The sequence below is a fragment of the Melitaea cinxia genome, chromosome 26 (genome assembly GCF_905220565.1).
Source record: "Melitaea cinxia chromosome 26, ilMelCinx1.1, whole genome shotgun sequence".
NCBI lineage: Eukaryota > Metazoa > Arthropoda > Insecta > Lepidoptera > Nymphalidae > Melitaea > Melitaea cinxia.
The window spans coordinates 11828860-11849009 of NC_059419.1; the positions used below are offsets into that span (position 1 = coordinate 11828860).

The 20150-nt window shown below is 60.7% G+C and overlaps 1 protein-coding gene across 1 annotated transcript; it reads left to right on the forward strand.

Annotated features, from left to right (window-relative positions):
• The first annotated feature begins 2877 nt into the window (after nucleotides 1–2877).
• Nucleotides 2878–4692, forward strand: LOC123666487. Its single transcript, XM_045600576.1, has one exon. It carries the CDS (start codon nucleotides 2878–2880, stop codon nucleotides 4690–4692), a length of 1815 nt encoding a protein of 604 aa, XP_045456532.1.
• The last annotated feature ends 15458 nt before the right edge of the window (nucleotides 4693–20150 follow it).

A 20150-nucleotide genomic window follows, 5' to 3' on the forward strand; every position in this document is an offset into this window, starting at 1 on the left:
GACCCTGGACGCCGAAGTGGTCCGTGAGGTGGTCGCGGCCCTGTTCCCGACGGCGCCGGCCGAGCACGAGCCGCCGTCGATGGCACCGCGAGGAGAGGATCGAGACGTCGGAGAGGAGGCACCGGAGGTCGAAGAGTCGGAATTCGGGGAAGCAGTCGCGCGGCTGCGACGGAAGAACGTCGCTCCGGGCCCGGATGGGATTCCGGGGAGGGCGTGGGCGGTGGCGCTGAATCACCTGGCGCCGCGAGTTCGAGGGCTATTCTCTGCCTGTCTGGCTCAAGCCATAATTCCACAGCGGTGGAAGACAGGCAGGTTAGTCCTCCTCAGGAAGGAAGGCCGGCCGGCGGAGTCACCGTCGGCGTACCGCCCCATCGTCCTCCTCGACGAGCTCGCCAAGCTATTCGAGCGCATCGTGACCGCGCGTCTGGTGGCGCACCTCGGGCGTCGAGGACCCGACCTCTCGGACGTTCAGTTCGGCTTCCGCAGTGGCCGTTCTACCGTGGATGCCGTGCTGTGCGTCCGTGCTCAGGTGCAGGAAGCGGTGGCCCAGGGCGACGTCGTCGTGGCGGTGTCTATCGACATCGCCAACGCCTTCAATACGCTGCCCTGGGGTTGCATCAGGGAGGCACTCCGCTACCACGGGGTGCCGACCTACTTGCGTCGCGTGGTCGGTGCCTACCTCTCCGACAGGTGGGTGGTCTTCCCCGGAAGTGATGGTCGGCTTGTGAGAAAGGAAGTCGTGTGCGGTGTTCCGCAGGGGTCGGTGCTCGGCCCACTCCTGTGGAACATCGGGTACGACTGGGTGTTGCGTGGCTCGCTGCTGCGCGGCGTCAGCGTCGTCTGCTACGCCGACGACACGCTGGTGCTGGCCCGCCGACCGACGTATCGGGAGGCGGCAGTGCTGGCGACCGCTGGCGTCGCGCAGGTCGTGGCGCGAATCCGGCGTCTCGGTCTCGTCGTCGCGCTGGACAAGACGCAAGGAATAGTCTTCCACGGCCCGAGGAGGGCGCCTCCCCACGACGCCCATCTTATCGTGGGAGGCACTCGCATCGGCCTGTCGGGCACGATGACGTACCTGGGTCTCGTGCTCGACGGCCGGTGGAATTTTCGGGCGCACTTCGCGCGGCTCGTCCCGCGCTTGCTGAAGGTGGGAGCCTCGCTCTCGTGGCTTTTGACGAACATCGGCGGTCCCGGTGTGAGCTGCCGCCGGCTCTACACCGGCGTCGTGAGAGCGATGGCGATGTACGGTGCCCCCGTCTGGTCCGACGCCCTGGACCGCGAGAACATCGCCCTGCTGCGGCGCGCGCAGAGGGTGATGGCGATCAGGGTCGTACGCGGGTACCGTACGATCTCGGGCGAGGCAGCGTGCGTGCTGGCTGGAGTCCTGCCCTGGGACCTGGACGCGGTCTCTCTGGCGTCGTCATACCGGCGGCGTCGGAGTCTGGCGTCCGGGACCCTCAGTCCGGCACCACGGCTTGCAGAACACCTGAGGCGAGAGCGGGATGCCGCGATCGCGGAGTGGGTTGTGAGGCTCGAGCGTCCGAGTGCGGGGCACCGGACGATCGATGCGGTTCGGCCGGTTCTTCGGCAGTGGTTGGACAGACGGCATGGCGTCGGCATGGCGTCCTAACCTTCCGCGCCACGCAGGTCCTCTCGGGGCACGGTTGCTTCGGGGGGTACCTGTGTCGGGTCGCCGGGAGGGAGCCCTCTCCTCGCTGCCACCACTGCCAGGATTGTGACGACGAGTCGGCGCAACACGTGCTGGAGGAGTGTCCGACGTGGGCGGAGGAGCGGGAAGAGCTCCGAAGCGTAGTTGGGCCGGACCTTTCGCTGCCGGCCGTGATTTCTGCCATGACCGGCAGCGAGAGGTGCTGGGACGCCGTCCTCGCGTACTGTGAGCGGGTGATGGCGCAGAAGGAGGCGGCGGAGCGGGTGAGGGAGGACACCACCGACCTCCCCCTCCGCCGCAAAAGGACCGGGCGTCGGAGGCTGGCGCACGACAACCGCCTCCCTCCCTAGACGCTAGGCAGACCAAAATCTGCCGGGTAGGCGCGCGCGGTGTCCCCCGCGCGCCACCTCCTCCACGAGGACAGGAAAGGGCCTGACGAGGCACGCCGCCGGGATTTGCAGAAGAATTCGGATTCCTGCGACCCCGGCACGGGCGACGAAGGTGGACACCGTTGGTTTTTAGTGGGTAGTCTGGCATTGCACCTACCGCCGGGAGCCCCACACTCCCGCTGCCGATTTACTCGGCGGCGGGGTCAGTGCGTAAAAGCATTTTCCAACGTAATAAAAAAAAAAAAAAAAAAAAAAGGTTGGGGTGCTTGTCGGTGACCTCCTCGTGGTGTACCCTGGGCAACGTGGCGGGCAGCAGTATCACAATCGCGGCACTGCTGCCCGTCGCGGCTGACGACCGACGCGTGGGGATGCATTCCGGCGCTCTACATTAGAGTTGTCCTGTGAGTGCATCAGGTGGCACAGCGCTCGCGCACTGTGTCACCACGGGGGGTGGATGGGTTCGGCGTGCGCTTACCCCGCCGTCGGACAGAGTGGGCAGGAGTCCTGTTCGCTCACCGTCCTATTATCGTAATCCCGTTTCGTGGTGTCGTGGTCATGTCTCGCGGCCACGTACGGGACCGAGGGTCTTGCCTTAACCGGCCGGACCGCGAGGAAGAAAACCTCTATAAAAAATTACCCCGAATCCCAAGCGGCGACGCAGCGCGAGGGGATGCATGGCTGATGGGTAGTTCAGTCTCTACTGCGATCCCCTGCTCTGCAGCCCCGCCGAGGCCAGAGTGGGGTTACGCGAGGCTTGCCCAGGTACAGGGGGTGTTACCTCGGGCTGACCACCCTTTCCCCCATACTCGTGGGAACAAGATGGATACTAATGAAACAATTTATTCAGATAGTGATGGTGTGGAGAACGCGTCGGAGGGTCAGACTGCTCTCGACTCTGATGACAGTCTGCCGATTAATAGGAGGGTCCGATCTATCGGGAAACGGCCCCGACTGCACTTGACCTCGTTGTCGCCAACATCTGACGACGAGAGTCATCTGCCGCTGACTGCGCTAGCTCGCAAGCGCAGCAGCATAAGAGAAGCGGCCTCGCGCGAGAAAGCGCTTGAGGCAGAGGTCTTGGAGGTGGAGGAAGGACGCCGGGCAATGGGTGTCGATGTAGGCGACGTCCGCACTGTCGAAGCCTTGGGCGTGCAAGTCGCGAAGGACGTCGACATTATATTAAAAGTGGCGACGAGATCGACGAACCTGAAGGGGACATTCGTAAAGGCCTTGAAGAACGCGGCCTCGTCGATCAGCATTGCGGTGGAGTCGCTTAAAGAGCGTACTTCCTCAGACGAGGTCCGCAAACTCCAAGCGGAGAACACTCGGCTGAGGAGGGACGTTGAAGAATTGAAGTTGCAGATGGCGGAACTGGCCAAAAATCGGCCCTTACAACCTGTCTCTGGTCCAGCACAGGACACACACAGTGAGACGGACAGAGAGGAGCGGATGCGAGCGTCCTTGCTCTCTGCGATCAAGGAGATGCTCGACTCCCGCCTCGCAGACATCGAGAAGAGGCTGCCGCCGGCGAAGACAGTCCGTCCGCCGCTAGCAGCAGATGCTACAGGGGTTACGCTGCAGGAGCCGCCACCAGCAAAAAAGAAAAAGGCGGCGCGAAAGGCAAAAGCCGCCACGGTCTCCACGGCCCCTGCGACGGCTGTTGGCGATGCAAAGGTGACCCAACCTCGTGACGACGAATGGGTCGCCGTTGTTAAAAAGAAGAAGAAGGGCAAGGACAAATCTTCTGCGTCAGGTGCTGCTGCCGCTAAGTCATCGCAGCAGCGAAAGAAGACAAAGTCAAAGAAGAAGGCGAAATCCCGTCGTCCCAGGTTGGTGGCCCCCCGTAGGCCCGCAGTGATTATTACACTGGAGCCAGAAGCAGAGGAACAGGGGGTCACCTACAGCCATTTACTCAAGCGGGCTGCGGAAACGCTAAATTTGGCTGACCTGGGAATAAGTGAAGGATTAAACGTGCGCACTGCCGCAACCGGAGGTAGGCTGTTGGAGCTGGCGAAAGGCCAGACTTCGGAAGCGGCACAGCGTCTGGCGCAGGAGCTCGACCGCGTCCTCGAAGGCACGGCGAGAGTCGTCCAGCCCATGAAGCTCGCGAGTCTTCGAGTTTCTGGACTGGATGACTCCGTCACTAAACAAATGGTGGCAGAGGCGGCAGCCAAGGCCACCAAATGCGACGTCGGCGTCATCAAAACCGGTGAGGTCACGACTGGACCAGGAGGGATGGGCGCCTCAATATTAAGGTGTCCGATCCCTGCCGCGAAGGCTCTGGCACAGGCAGGCAGACTACTTGTCGGCTGGAGCTCTGCCAGAGTCACACTGCTGGAGCAGCGTCCTTTGCGCTGCTTCAAATGTATGGGCATAGGGCACACCCGTCCAACATGTCCCTTCGCGGTGGACCGGAGTGGTTTGTGCTACCGGTGCGGCAAGGAGGGGCATATTGCCAAAAACTGCACCGAGGCTCCGAAATGTGCTGTATGCACCAGTGCCGGAAAACCGGCGTCGCATATAATGGGAGGGCGGGTTTGTCGTCCCCCAAAGGTCCGGCGAATGGCGGTGGGGCGTGCCCCCCCTCCAAATAGTCGAAAAGCTGCGGAGGAGGCTGCGGCGATGTCGTCGTAGCCTCCTCCCCAACTCCCTGGAGTTATAGAGCGCTCTCGCGCCCGTGAGCGCTCTACTAGCGAAGGCGACCGCGCAGCACTCGCGGTCATACGTCGGGGCGTCACGGACAATACTTATTAGTGGTACCGTGGCGCCCCACTAGGACGACGAGGGCACCGTTGGTTTTTAGTGGGTAGTCCGGCATTGCACCTACCGCCGGGAGCCCCACACTCCCGCTGCCGAGCTTTCGGTGGCGGGGTCAGTGCGTAAATGCATTTTCCAACGTAAAAAAAAAAAAAAAAAAAAAAAAAAAAAAAAGGTTAGGTTAGGTTAGGTTAGGTTAGGTTAGGTTAGGTTCCCAGGCCCCGGAGGCGAAGGACAGAGGCGTCACGTACGCCTCTGTGATCAAGGAGGCCCGCAGCAGGATAGACCTCGATGGTCTGGGAATCCAAACGCTCAAGATCCGAACGGGCGCGACGGGTTCCCGGATCATCGAGGTCCCTGGAGCGGAGAAAGGCGAGAAGGCCGACCTTCTCGCCTCAAAATTGCGGGAAGTCCTCGGCACGGAAGACGTCAGAGTGCAGCGGCCTTCGAAGAGGGTCGAGCTGCGGGTCATGGGGCTCGACGACTCCGTCACCGCCGAGGAGGTCACCCGAGCACTGGCCGCGGAGGGTGGGTGTCAGCCGGACGACGTGAAGGCTGGCTCCCTCGCCCCCAACGGCTCGCTCTGGGTGAGCTGCCCGGTGGTCGCGGCGCGAAAAGTCGCCCGTGAAGGACGATTGCGCGTCGGCTGGACCACGGCGAGGGTCCGGCTGCTCGAACCGAGGCCGCTGAGGTGCTTCCGGTGCCACGAGACGGGGCACGTCGGCGCGAAGTGCACTCGCGAAGTGGACCGCAGCGGCGCCTGCTACCGCTGTGGCGAGTCGGGCCACAGACTTCGCGAGTGCAAAGCCGAACCGAAGTGCGCCATATGTGCGGCGGCCGACCGGCCCGCCAACCACAGAATTGGCGACAGGAGGTGCCCCGACTACAAAAAGGGAAAGAAAAAGACCAACAAGAGCGGCAGGCTCAAAGACAGGCCCGTAAAGGCTACCATCGTCGACGCGCCGGCTGCTAAGCCAGTGGAGGATTTAATGGACGCCGATAATTAATGGCGTCCATTAAGTTCTTGCAGGCCAATCTGAACCACTGTGCCAGAGCTCAAGATCTGCTGATCGAGAGCATGGCACAGTGGGGCATTAAGATCGCGATAGTGGCGGAGCCCTACGCGGTCCCCGATCGCGGCGATTGGCTGGGCGACCTGGACGGGTCGGTCGCGGTGATCGCTCCGGCCTCTGCGGGCTTCGTGGACGTCCGGAGGGGGAGCGGATACGCACTCGGTACGATGGACGGAGTGGCCGTCATCGGCGTGTACGCTCCCCCGAGCCGGAGTCTCGCCGACTTCGAGGCAATGCTCGCGGAGATCGGGGCGTCGATCGCTCGGCGGCCGCACCGTGCCGTTCTGATCGCCGGCGACTTTAACGCCAGGTCGGTGACCTGGGGGGCTCCGGCGACTGACGCGAGGGGCGCGATCATGGAGGAATGGGCGGTGGCAACGGGCCTCACGTTGCTGAACCGGGGCACGAGGAACACCTGCGTGCGAAGGAGCGGTGGGTCCATTGTGGACGTGACTTTCGCGTCCCGAAACCTCCACAACCGCGTCCGGGGTTGGAGAGTCTTGACCGACGTCGAGACCCTCTCCGACCACCGGTACATTCGGTTCGACGTCTCCTCGTCGCGTTCGAACGCGTCCGACTCGAGCGTTCCGATCGGCACCGGCCCGCGCTGGGTGCTGAGTCGGATGGATGCGGAGATCGCCGTGGAGGCTGCGATAGTGGAGGAATGGATCCGCCGACCTTCGGAACCGGCCCTTTCCGTCGACGAGGAAGCAGAGGGCATCCGCGAATCGCTGGCGCGGATCTGCGACGCGGCGATGCCGAGGGTGAAGCCGTTCCCGCCGAGGCGGCACTTGTACTGGTGGCGTCCGGAGCTCCGCGACTTGCGCGAAGCCTGCGTGAGATCGCGCCGCCGATTCACCAACTACAGGCGGAGGCGAAGAAGGGACCAGGCCGCAGAGGACGGCCTGTACGACTCCTACCGGTCCGCCTGCAAAGCGCTGCAGGCGGGCATTGCACGCGCTAAGGAATCGTGCTGGGACGAGTGGCTGCGAACTCTGGACAGAGACCCGTGGGGCAGGCCGTACCGGGCGGTGCGGAAGAAGCTCCGTCCGTGGGCACCCCCTCTGACCACGAGCTTGCAGCCGCAAATCTTGCAGCGCGTAGTCGAGTCCCTCTTCCCTCATAGGAACGAGTGGAGCCCACCGGCTATGGGTGTCGCGGAGCCGCGTCTCGCGGAGAGCGGGATCCCCCCTGTGACCGAGGCGGAGCTCGGTGCGGCCGTCGCGAGGCTCAAATCGAAGCGCACCGCGCCGGGCCCGGACGGCGTGCCGGGAAAGGTGCTGAGCCTCGCGACGGGTAGCATGGGTGGCAGAATTCGGGCCCTGTTCGAAAGGTGCCTGGAGCAGGGCCGGTTTCCCCAGGTCTGGAAGACGGGCAGGCTCGTCCTGCTGAAGAAGGACGGACGGTCGGCCGAACAGCCTTCGGCCTATCGACCGATCGTGCTCCTCGACGAGATCAGTAAGGTGTTCGAGCGCGTCCTGGCGACTCGAATTCTCGAGTCGATGAACCCGGGATTGCACGAGGCGCAGTATGGATTTCGTCGGGGCCGGTCGACCGTCGCGGCCATCGCCCACCTCAGGGACCTCGCCGAGTCGGCGGTCTCCCGGGGTGGAGTGTTGTGGGCGGTCTCGCTGGACGTGACCAACGCGTTCAACTCTCTGCCCTGGGAGACGGTGAGGGTGGCGATGGGATACCACGGTATCCCGCGCTACTTGCGTAGGCTTATCGGAGCTTACTTTGCGGGAAGGGCGGTAGAGTTCCCGATAGGCGGCGGCGGTCTGTCGAGGCGGTCCATGTCGTGCGGCGTTCCGCAGGGTTCGGTCCTCGGACCGCTCCTGTGGAACATCGGCTACGACTGGGTGCTCCGCGGTGCCACGTTGCCGGGAGTGTCGGTCATCTGCTACGCAGACGACACTCTCGTCACCGTTCGCGCCGGCGGGCACCGCGAGGCGGGCCTCCTCGCCACGGCCGGCGTCGCGCAGGTGGTGGCCAGGATTCGGGCTCTCGGGCTGGAGGTCGCCTTGCAGAAGACGGAGGTCCTGGCCTTTCACGGGCCGAGGGCCGCTCCTCCGCCCGGGACGTCGATAGTCGTCGGGGGTACTTCGATCGCCGTCGGGTCGACGATGAAGTACCTGGGCATCGTTCTCGACGGTCGCTGGAAGTTCGACGAACACTTCCGGCGGCTGACCCCGAAGCTTCTGGCCGCCGCCGGAGCGCTCGGGAGTCTACTGCCCAACCTAGAAGGGCCCGCCGACAAATGCAGACGCCTCTTCGTGGGCGTCGTGCGTTCGATGGCGTTGTATGGCGCTCCGATTTGGGCGGGCGCTCTCTGTGCGCGGAACGTGTCGCTGATTCGCAGGCCGCACCGCGCTATCGCGCTGCGGGCTGCGAGGGCGTACCGCACGGTGTCCTACACCGCATCGTGTCTCCTCGCCGGCAGCCCCCCGTGGGAACTGGAGGCCGAAGCTCTCGCGTCGGTCTTCTGGCGCGTGACGGAAGCGCGCCTGAGGGAGGAACCACCTCGTCCGCAAGAGGTCGTGCGATGGAGGAGAGAAGCTCGCGACGGCCTCTTCCGGAAGTGGTCGGAGAATCTCGAGGACCCGAACGTAATTACGAGTCGGGGGCTGGTGGCGGCGATTCGGCCCGTTCTGCGCGGCTGGGTCGATAGGCGACACGGTGCGATGTCGTTCCACTTGGCGCAGATGCTGACCGGGCACGGCTGCTTCGGTCGCTATCTGTGCCGAGCGTTGGGGCGGGAGCCGACGTCGGAATGTCACCATTGCGACGCCGGCGCCGAGGACACGGCGGAGCACACGCGCGCGGTCTGCCCGGCGTGGTGCGAGGAGCGCGCCGCCCTGTCTGCGGCCATCGGAGCGGATCTCTCGCTGCCGGCCGTGATTTCTGCCATGGTCGGCAGCGAAGAGAACTGGAGCGCCGTTTCCTCCTTCTGCAGCGCCGTGATGCTGCGGAAGGAGGCGGCGGAGCGGGAGCGGGAACGGGATCCGAACTCGCTTCCGTCTCGTCGCGGGAGACGCGGTCAGCGGCGCAGGGCCTACCTGGCCAACCTGCAGCCGCCACCCCCGTAGTTTGGATCAGCGGGCGATAGGTCGGGGGATCTATCGACCGCATTGCACGATCCCGAGGAGGACGGAGAGAGGCGATCTTATGTGTTCAAGGGATCCTCTCTCGGGTCGCTGTCGCTTTTGCGGCGACGACGACGGGCCCTAGTCTGGGCAGGCGCCGGCGGGATCGCGAAAGAGCTTTGTGTCCTCGCGATCTCGCCACAAGCGCATAGGCGGAACACACGTGTGGTTTTTGTTCAGTAAGAGTCTGACTCCCCTCCGAGCCCCCCCAACCGGAGGGTGTCCATGAAGGATTTTCCACACGTAAAAAAAAAAAAAAAAAAAAAAAGGTTGGGGTGCTTGTCGGTGACCTCCTCGTGTTGTACCCTGGGCAACGTGGCGGGCAGCAGTATCACAATCGCGGCACTGCTGCCCGTCGTGGCTGACGACCGACGCGTGGGGATGCATTCCGGCGCTCTACTTTAGAGTTGTCCCGTGAGTGCATCAGGTGGCACAGCGCTCGCGCACTGTGTCACCACGGGGGGTGGATGGGTTCGGCGTGCGCTTACCCCGCCGTCGGACAGAGTGGGCAGGAGTACTGTTCGCTCACCGTCCTATTATCGTAATCCCGTTTGTGGTGTCGTGGTCATGTCTCGCGGCCACGAACGGGACCGAGGGTCTTGCCTTAACCGGCCGGACCGCGAGGAAGAAAACCTCTATAAAAAATTACCCCGAATCCCAAGCGGCGACGCAGCGCGAGGGGATGCATGGCTGATGGGAAGTTCAGTCTCTACTGCGATCCCCTGCTCTGTAGCCCCGCCGAGGCCAGAGTGGGGTTACGCGAGGCTTGCCCAGGTACAGGGGGTGTTACCTCGGGCTGACCACCCTTTCCCCCATACTCGTGGGAACAAAATGGATACAAATGAAAAAATTTATTCAGATAGTGATGTAGTGGAGTACGCGTCGGAGGGGCAGACTGCTCTTGACTCTGATGACAGTCTGCCGATTAGTAGGAGGGCCCGATCTGTCGGGAAACGGCCCCGACTGCACTTGGCCTCGTTGTCGCCAACATCTGACGACGAGAGTCATCTGCCGCTGACTGCGCTAGCTCGCAAGCGCAGCAGCCAAAGAGAAGCGGCCTCGCGCGAGAAAGCGCTTGAGGCAGAGGTCTTGGAGGCGGAGGAAGGACGCCGGGCAATGGGGGTGGATGTAGGCGACGTCCGCACTGTCGAAGCCTTGGGCGTGCAAGTCGCGAAGGACGTCGACATTATATTAAAAGTGGCGACGAGATCGACGAACCTGAAGGGGACCTTCGTAAAGGCCTTGAAGAACGCGGCCTCTTCGATCAGCATTGCGGTGGAGTCTCTTAAAGAGCGTACCGCCTCAGACGAGGTCCGCAAACTCCAAGCGGAGAACACTCGGCTGAGGAGGGACGTTGAAGAATTGAAGTTGCAGATGGCGGAACTGGCCAAAAATCGGCCCTTACAACCTGTCTCTGGTCCAGCACAGGACACACAGAGTGAGACGGACAGAGAGGATCGGATGCGAGCGTCCTTGCTCTCTTCGATCAAGGAGATGCTCGACACCCGCCTCGCAGACATCGAGGAGAGGCTGCCGCCGGCGAAGACAGTCCGTCCGCCGCTAGCAGCAGATACTACAGGGGTTGCGTTGCAGGCGCCGCCACCAGCGAAGAAGAAAAAGGTGGCGCGAAAGGCGAAAGCCGCCACGGTCTCCACGGCCCCTGTGACGGCTGTTGGCGATGCGACGGCGACCCGACCTCGTGACGACGAATGGGTCGCCGTTGTTAAAAAGAAAAAGAAGAAGAAGGGCAAGGACAAACCTCCTGCGTCGGGTGCCGCTGCTGCGAAGTCACCGCAGCAGCGAAAGAACAGAAAGAAGAAGGCGAAATCCCGTCCTCCCAGGTTGGTGGCCCCCCGTAGGCCCGCAGTGATTATGACACTGGAGCCAGAAGCAGAGGAACAGGGGGTCACCTACAGCCACTTACTCAAGCGGGCTGCGGAAACGCTAAATTTGGCTGACCTGGGAATAAGTGAAGGGTTGACCGTGCGCACTGCCGCAACCGGAGGCAGGCTGTTGGAGCTGGCGAAAGGCCAGACTTCGGAAGCGGCACAGCGTCTGGCGCAGGAGCTTGACCGCGTCCTCGAAGGCACGGCGAGAGTCGTCCAGCCCATAAAGCTCGCGAGTCTTCGAGTTTCTGGACTGGATGACTCTGTCACTAAACAAATGTTGGCAGAGGCGGCAGCCAAGGCTACCAAATGCGACGTCAGCGTCATTAAAACTGGCGAAGTAACGACGGGACCAGGAGGGATGGGCGCCTCAATATTAAGGTGTCCGATCCCTGCCGCGAAGGCTCTGGCACAGGCCGGCAGACTCCTTGTCGGCTGGAGCTCTGCCAGAGTTACACTACTGGAGCAGCGCCCGTTGCGCTGCTTCAAATGTATGGGCATAGGGCACACCCGCCCAACATGTCCCTTCGCGGTGGACCGGAGTGGTCTGTGCTACCGGTGCGGCAAGGAGGGGCATATTGCCAAAAACTGCACTGGGGCTCCTAGTTGTGCTGTATGCACCAGCGCCGGAAAACCGGCTGCGCATATAATGGGAGGGCGGGTTTGTCGTCCCCCAAAGGTCCGGCGAATGGCGGTGGGGCGTGCCCCCCCCCCAAATAGTCGAAAAGCAGTGGAGGAGGCTGCGGCGATGTCGTCGTAGCCTCCTCCCCAACTCCCTGGAGTTATAGAGCGCTCTCGTGCCCGTGAGCGCTCTACAAGCGAAGGCGACCGCGCAGCACTCGCGGTCATACGTCGGGGCGTCACGGACAATACTTATTAGTGGTACCGTGGCGCCCCACTAGGACGACGAGGGCACCGTTGGTTTTTAGTGGGTAGTCCGGCATTGCACCTACCGCCGGGAGCCCCACACTCCCGCTGCCGAGCTTTCGGTGGCGGGGTCAGTGCGTAAATGCATTTTCCAACGTAAAAAAAAAAAAAAAAAAAAAAAAAAAAAAAAAAAAAAAAAAAAAAAAAAAGGTTAGGTTAGGTTAGGTTAGGTTAGGTTAGGTTAGGTTCCCAGGCCTTTGGGGCCCAGGCCCCAGACTTAGGTCTGGGACCTGGGCTCCAAGGGGAGGAGTTGCTGGACTTCTACTGGGCGCGTCCCCCGGGTGGCGGATAGGGGAGTGCCGCCTGCGGTTTCACGACTGCGGGCGGTAGGGGTCTTCGGACCCCCGCGGACCAAAACCAGACGAGGCGCTACCGGGACCAGAGCGGCACTCGGGTGCCGTTCTGGTCCTGTGAGCGCGGGTGTGTTGGCGCGGAGGCGCGGAGGTGTGCGTGGCGCTGAGATGGCGCGGAGACGTGGGGGTGGGTTTTTCCTTCCCCCACACGGTGGACGGGGCGGGCGGGTTAGCCGTGGGCTCGCCCGCCCTGTAGCGCTAAGGCGCGGTGTGCGGTGTGCTGGCTGGGTTGTACTGGCTCCCTGGAGCTTTGCTCGGTTGCTGGTGCAATCCGGCAGACCGGATGCGTGAGGGCCGGGCTGTGCTGGCTCCCTGGAGCTTTTGCTCGGTTGTCGGTGCAGTTCGGCGGACCCGTGGGGTAGTTGCCGGGTCGCGCTGGGCTCCCTGGAGCTTGCTCGGTTGTTCGGTGCGATCCGGCGTTGGAGGTGAGGCTTTTGCCTAGCCGGGAGGGGCAGGACGGGTGGGTCCGGGGGGCCTGGCTCGCCCGTCCTGTAGCGCAGGGGCGCGGTGTGCTGGCCGGGTTGTGCTGGCTCCCTGGAGCTTTGCTCGGTTGCTGGTGCAATCCGGCAGACCGGATGCGTGAGGGCTGGGCTGTGCTGGCTCCCTGGAGCTTTTAGCTCGGTTATCAGTGCAGTCCGGCGGACCTGTGGGGTAGTTGCGGGGTCGCGCTGGGCTCCCTGGAGCTTGCTCGGTTGCTCGGTGCGATCCGGCGTTGGAGGACGGGCGGTCCTGGCCCCCAACGCTATTTTCCGGCGTTGGAGGTCAGGCCTGCCTGGCTTGGAGAGGGGACGCTCCTGGACATGTGTCCCCATTCTGCAGACGGTAGACTGGTCTGGTTGAGCGTCCCCTGCGTGGGGGTGGCCGGCCGGAGGGACAGTAAGACCTTCGGCCGGCTTGAGACCGCACGCGCGAGACGTGGGAGCGCTCTCGGTGCCTGGGAGCGCTCTACAATCGGAGGCGGCCTGTCCTGCACCCGCAGGCTGGCCCACCGTCCGGGGCGTCATGGCGAATACTTTTAAGTGGTCCCGTGGCGCCCCACCAGGACGACGAGGGCACCGCTGGTTTTTACTGAGTAGTCTGGCATTGCACTTTCCGCCGGGAGTCTCAGACTTCCGTCGCCTTCGGGTGGCGGGGGTGCGTAAATGCATTTTCCAGCGTAAAAAAAAAAAAAAAAAAAAAAAAAAAAAAAAAAAGGTTAGGTTAGGTTAGGTTAGGTTAGGTTAGGTTGGGGTCCCAGGCCCCAGACTTAGGTCTGGGAGGAGTTCCTGGTCTTCTACCTGGGCGCGTCCCCCGTTTGGCAGATAGGGGAGTGCCGCCTGCGTTGCCGCGATACGCAGGCGGTAGGGGTCCTCGGACCCCCGCGGACCAAAACCAGGGGGTAGGGCGCGAAAGCGCATCGGAGTGCCGGGGCGCTCCGGGAGGTGGACGGGGTGGGCGGGTTCGCTCGCTCGCCCTGAGGCGCTGAGGCGCGGGGTGCTGGCCGGGTTGTGCTGGCTCCCTGGAGCTTGCTCGGTTGCTGGTGCAACCCGGCGGACGTGTTGCGTGAGAGTCGGGCTGTGCTGACTCCCTGGAGCTTTGGCTCGGTTGTCGGTGCAGTTCGGCGGAGCCGTAGGGTGGTTGCCGGGTCGCGCTGGGCTCCCTGGAGCTTGCTCGGTTGTTCGGTGCGATCCTGGCGTTGGAGGTGGGGCTTTTCGCCTAGCCGGGAGGGACAGGGCGGGTGGGTCCGGGCGGTCTGGCTCGCTCGTCCTGTGGCGCTGGGGCGCGGTGTGCTGGCCGGGTTGTGCTGGCTCCCTTGAGCTTGCTCGGTTGCTGGTGCAATCCGGCGGACCAGTTGCGGGAGGGCCGGGCTGTGCTGGCTCCCTTGAGCTTTTGCTCGGTTGTCGGTGCAGTCTGGCGGACCCGTGGGGTAGTTGCGGGTTCGAGCTTGGCTCACTCGCTGGGGTGGCACTGCGATGCGGTGCGGGGAGAGGAGGACGGGGCGAGCGAGCGAACTGGTTGTAGTGGGCGAGTTCGCTCGCTCGCCCCGTGGCGCGCATGCGCGCGGGTAGGTGCACTCCAGGTACTGCTCTTCCCAGAGCGGACTTGTGAGTGCAGGCGCCGTGAGGGCGCGGAGACGTGGGGGTTGGTTTTTCCTTCCCCTGCGCTGGGGACGGGGTGGGTGGATCCGAACTCGCTTCCGTCTCGTCGCGGTAGACGCGGTCGGCGGCGCAGGGCCTACCTGGCCAACCTGCAGCCGCCGCCCCCGTAGTTTGGATCAGCGGGCGATAGGTCGGGGGATCTATCGACCGCATCGCACGATCCCGAGGAGGACGGAGAGAGGCGATCTTATGTGTTCAAGGGATCCTCTCTCGGGTCGCTGCCGCTTTTGCGGCGACGACGACGGGCCCTAGTCTGGGCAGGCGCCGGCGGGATCGCGAAAGAGCTTTGTGTCCTCGCGATCTCGCCACAAGCGCATAGGCGGAACACACGTGTGGTTTTTGTTCAGTAAGAGTCTGACTCCCCTCCGAGCCCCCCCAACCGGAGGGTGTCCATGAAGGATTTTCCACACGTAAAAAAAAAAAAAAAAAAAAGGTTAGGTTAGGTTAGGTTTTTTTTTTTTTTAAAAATAAGTTGGTAAACAATTGGGTTCTTTATTTCGAGGATGAACGACATGAGACATTGTAATAAATGAGTAAGATGAATACGCTCCGGCCAGTAATAGAATAAAAAGAGTGTAGAAAATTATGTCAATTCGCTTAACTATAATGGACTAATAAATGTTTGAATTTGTAGCCCCAGTGGAGACTTGAAATGGAACGCTGCATGGGTGCAGGGGGGCAGAACTTGCGATTTGATACAATTGTTCAATCCCCTACAGACCATGCAGCGCGAATGATGGAGATGATGATGAGTGGGCTGAGTAGGCAAAGGGTTAAGGCCATATTACAATTCCGAGTAACCCTTACGCCCGGCCCGAAGTGATGAAATGATGAATTAACAAGTGATTATAAAATGAGATATACAAAAGATGGAGATTATAAACAAAATGAACTTAAGCTAAGGTAGTAAAGTATATATGGTTTTTTTTTTTTTTTTTTTTTTTTTTTTTTTTTTTTTTTTTTTTTTTTTTTTTTTTTTTTTTATGAGTATATTGATCTTTTTTGATTATACATTTATGTGTTTTATTGATTTACAGTTTTTTTTTTTTTTTTTTTTTTTTTTTTTTTTTATTTTTTATAATATAATAATATAGATAATATATTAAGTAATCTTAAAGAACAAAATTAATCTTAAAAACTATTATATATTAATATATCTTATATAGTATTGACAAAGTAGAATAAAAATCAAAAAGAGGTAATAAAAATAAAAATAAAAATGAAGAACAACAATCATAACATAAGTTATTAATCTTAAGACAAGGTAAAACATAATAGATTAAAAGTACAGTCAAGTTCGACTCGGAGCACTCCCGCGAAGCCCTGGTGGGTGAGTCCTGAAGCGTCGCCGCGTTAGAATAATGAGAAGTGTAAGTAAGAGTAGGAAAAATCCCGAGCTGAGCGAAGTATGTGGAGTGTTATGCGTGAGTGTAAAAGATAGAGTTAAAGTGGTTATTATGATTGTATGAGTGTAAAGGAATTATGTATATAAATGTTAACTAAATGGATAATATATATGTAAGAGTAAGGATAGAAATATATATAAATGTAAAAGGAGTCTGAGCGACATATGGGTAAAGAGTAGTGTGAACAGGTACCTGCAGTTCGTGGGAAGAGAGTGTGGTGTGTAAAGTGTACGAATGAGAAGCAAGACAAGACGAACAATTAAGAACTTACGGAGCTGCCCGTGCCGCACTGTTCGGTGAGGGTGTCGGAGCAGTTCCGTAGTCTATGTTTTGCCTTGTCTTGTTACGCATGGAACGCACAATAGGGCAAGTGGTAGAGGTGGCTTTGTGTTCTGTAGGGTGTTTGTTATTAAACTTCATATTATGAGACACACAGTTGAAGCATTTGTAGGTGCCGGTCTCTGCGACAGTTGAGCCGTCGACAGAGACGGAGGTGTTGTGTCGGCATTCTTTATGAATATGTCCATCTTCCGCGCAGTGCGCGCACCGCGTGGAAGAGGACTTGCAGTGGGTGGCAGTGTGCCCGAACTGCAGGCACTTGTGGCACTGTAAGAAGGGACTGAATTCTTCGATGTGTACGCGCTGATAATCAACGCGCACACGATCGAGGGACAGTAAGGTGCGGAAGGCTGTAGGGTGTGTTATGAAAACGGCGTTGTAGAGTAATGGGTTTCTGTTATCCCTTTTAAATTTATATTTAATATATGAGGAGTCGAATTCACTAAGCTGGTTAGGTTAGGTTAGGTTAGGTTAGGTTAGGTTAGGTTAGGTTAGGTTAGGTTAGGTTAGGTTAGGTTCCCAGGCCTTTGGAGCCTAGGCCCCAGACTTAGGTCTGGGACCTAGGCTCCAAGGGGAGGAGTTCCTGGACTTCTACCTGGGCGCGTCCCCCGTTTGGCGGATAGGGGAGTGTCGCCGCAGTCGAATGACTGCAGGCGGTAGGGGTCTACGGACCCCCGCGGACCAACACCAGGCGAGGCGTCCGGGTCCCGCTCTGGTTTTGTACTGGAGTGGTCCTGTGATCGCACATTGCGCCACGAGGGAGCGCGGAGTTTGCGTGGAATGGCCTAGCCTTTCACGCGGCGCCGGAAGAGAGGGCGCGGAGTGGGATGTGGACCTTGGCGGTCCCCCCGGCACTAGAGGGCGGGGTGAGCGTTATTTATTTATTTATTTATTTATTTATTATTTTTATTTATTTATTTTATCATCATCGCTCGCCCCCCTTGGTGATTTGGTGAGTGTGGCGCTGCGAAGGCGCGGAGAAGCGGGGTGGGGATTTTCCCCCCTGCTCCTAGTGGACGGGCGACCTCGGCGGCGGTGACCCCGCCGTCGGGTAGAGTGGGCGGGTTTCCCGTCCGCTCTACGCCTCATAAGCTCGTAACCCCGTGCGAGGTGTCGTGGTCATGTCTCGCGGCTTCGTGCGGGACCGAGGGGTCTTGCCTTAACCGGCCGGATCTAGAGGAAGAAGACCTCTATAAAAATTACCCCGAATCCTAAGCGGCGACACAGCGCGAAGGGATGCGTGGCCGACGGGAGGTTCGGTCTAACTGTGTCACCCCCTTAAACATGGATACGTGCATTAAAACATTATTAACCCAGGAGGGTACCGGCGCCTCAGGCAATGGAGAATCCCTTCGCGCTTCGGCGCGCAGCCCTGTCGAATCTGGGATGGGCAAATCACGTGTTTGTGTTTCGGAGCTTTCCGGTTCCGACGAGAGGCCCGAGAAGGGCGGAGTTGAGGTAGTGCCCGAGAAGGGCGGAGTGGACGTAGTGCCCGAGAAGGGCGGTGAAGACGTTGGGCCCGAGAAGGGCGGAGTTACTGGCGGGGTGAGACAGCCGCGAGTTGTCCTCACGCGTGTGGACAGCGTCGGCTCTCTCTCCTCGGTCGACGGGAGGTTTTGGGGGGCGGGATCAGATTCCGACGACAACATGTCGTTGGGATCTTCCCGCCGCCGAAAGCCTCAGTTTAGGAAAAGAATCCTGTCTCCGGGCTCCTCGGAGGAGGAAAATGAAAGGAAAAGGGCGACGCCTGGCAGAGGCCGAGGTCGACCGGCTACAACCGGCCAATACGTCGGACTGGCCGAAGCCAGACGTCGCCTTAACGACGAAAAGGAGCGCGAACGGAAAATCCAGGCGGAGAGCGAGCTGGCCGACATGGCGCGTGCGGTCCAATCCAGGACAAGCTCGCGTCAGTCGGACATGTCGCTCAGCGACGACGCCGGAAGATGTGGAGACGCGCTTTCTCGAGCGGAAGGTTACCTTGAGCTTCTGCAAAAGGTGACCGGAAGCTCGAGAAACCTCAAGGGCACTTATATCAAGGCCCTTAAACAAGTGCGCAAAGGCATGAAGGAGGTGGTGGAGGAACTCGCCAATCGCAACGCGACTGACGAGGTCGTCCACCTCAGGGCGTTGGTTGCCGAACTTCGAAAGGAGAAGGAAGAGTGGAGGTCGAAGTTCAACGCCCTGGAAGAAAAAATGGATAGATTCATGCTGTCGCAGACTGCGGCGCATAAATCTCTGCGTCCCGACGACTGGGACGAACGTGAACGCTCTCTCGCGTCCAAACTGAGCGACATGCTCAACGCCTCGATCGACGCCAAGATCGAGGCGTTGAGCGACCGGCTCTTACCGGCCAAAGCGCAGCGTGTCGCTCTGGACGCGAGGAAGGACAGAGAGGCCCCAGCTTCCGAGCCGGCCGACCAGGCGGCGGTCACGACGTTGACCCCGCCAGCGAATCCGGCTCCGAAGAGGGGGAAGCCAAACGGACGGGAGAGAAAGAAAAAGAAGGGTAAGACCGCGAACGCGGTCGAGACTCCGGCGGCAGCGCCGAAACCTGCTGCGAAACCGGCGCCCGCGACTCCTGCCGCGCGGGAGACCTGGTCTACCGTCCTCGGACGGAAGGCCGGGAAGCCAGGCAAGGCTGCGGCTACGACTGCTTCGAAAGAAGCAAAGCCGAAAAAGAAGTTGCGGGCGCCGTCTTCGGCGGCGGTTTCGATAACGCTGCAGCCGGAGGCGAAGGACAGAGGCGTCACGTACGCCTCTGTAATCAAGGAGGCCCGCAGCAGGATAGACCTCGATGGTCTGGGAATCCAAACGCTCAAGATCCGAACGGGCGCGACGGGTTCCCGGATCATCGAGGTCCCTGGAGCGGAGAAAGGCGAGAAGGCCGACCTTCTCGCCTCGAAATTGCGGGAAGTCCTCGGCACGGAAGACGTCAGAGTGCAGCGGCCTTCGAAGAGGGTCGAGCTGCGGGTCATGGGGCTCGACGACTCCGTCACCGCCGAGGAGGTCACCCGAGCACTGGCCGCGGAGGGTGGGTGTCAGCCGGACGACGTGAAGGCTGGCTCCCTCGCCCCCAACGGCTCGCTCTGGGTGAGCTGCCCGGTGGTCGCGGCGCGAAAAGTCGCCCGTGAAGGACGATTGCGCGTCGGCTGGACCACGGCGAGGGTCCGGCTGCTCGAACCGAGGCCGCTGAGGTGCTTCCGGTGCCAGGAGACGGGGCACGTCGGCGCGAAGTGCACTCGCGAAGTGGACCGCAGCGGCGCCTGCTACCGCTGTGGCGAGTCGGGCCACAGACTTCGCGAGTGCAAAGCCGAGCCGAAGTGCGCCATATGTGCGGCGGCGGACCGGCCCGCCAACCACAAAATTGGCGACAGGAGGTGCCCCGACTACAATAAGAAAAAGGGAAAGACCAACAAGAGTGGCAGGCGCAAAGACAGGCCCGTAAAGGCTACCATCGTCGACGCGCCGGCTGCTAAGCCAGTGGAGGATTTAATGGACGCCGATAATTAATGGCGTCCATTAAGTTCTTGCAGGCCAATCTGAACCACTGTGCCAGAGCTCAAGATCTGCTGATCGAGAGCATGGCACAGTGGGGCATTAAGATTGCGATAGTGGCGGAGCCCTACGTGGTCCCCGATCGCGGCGATTGGCTGGGCGACCTGGACGGGTCGGTCGCGGTGATCGCTCCGGCCTCTGCGGGCTTCGTGGACGTCCGGAGGGGGAGCGGATACGCACTCGGTACGATGGACGGAGTGGCCGTCATCGGCGTGTACGCTCCCCCGAGCCGGAGTCTCGCCGACTTCGAGGCAATGCTCGCGGAGATCGGGGCGTCGATCGCTCGGCGGCCGCACCGCGCCGTTCTGGTCGCCGGCGACTTCAACGCCAAGTCGGTGACCTGGGGGGCTCCGGCGACTGACGCGAGGGGCGCGATCATGGAGGAATGGGCGGTGGCAACGGGCCTCACGTTGCTGAACCGGGGCACGAGGAACACCTGCGTGCGAAGGAGCGGTGGGTCCATTGTGGACGTGACTTTCGCGTCCCGAAACCTCCACAACCGCGTCCGGGGTTGG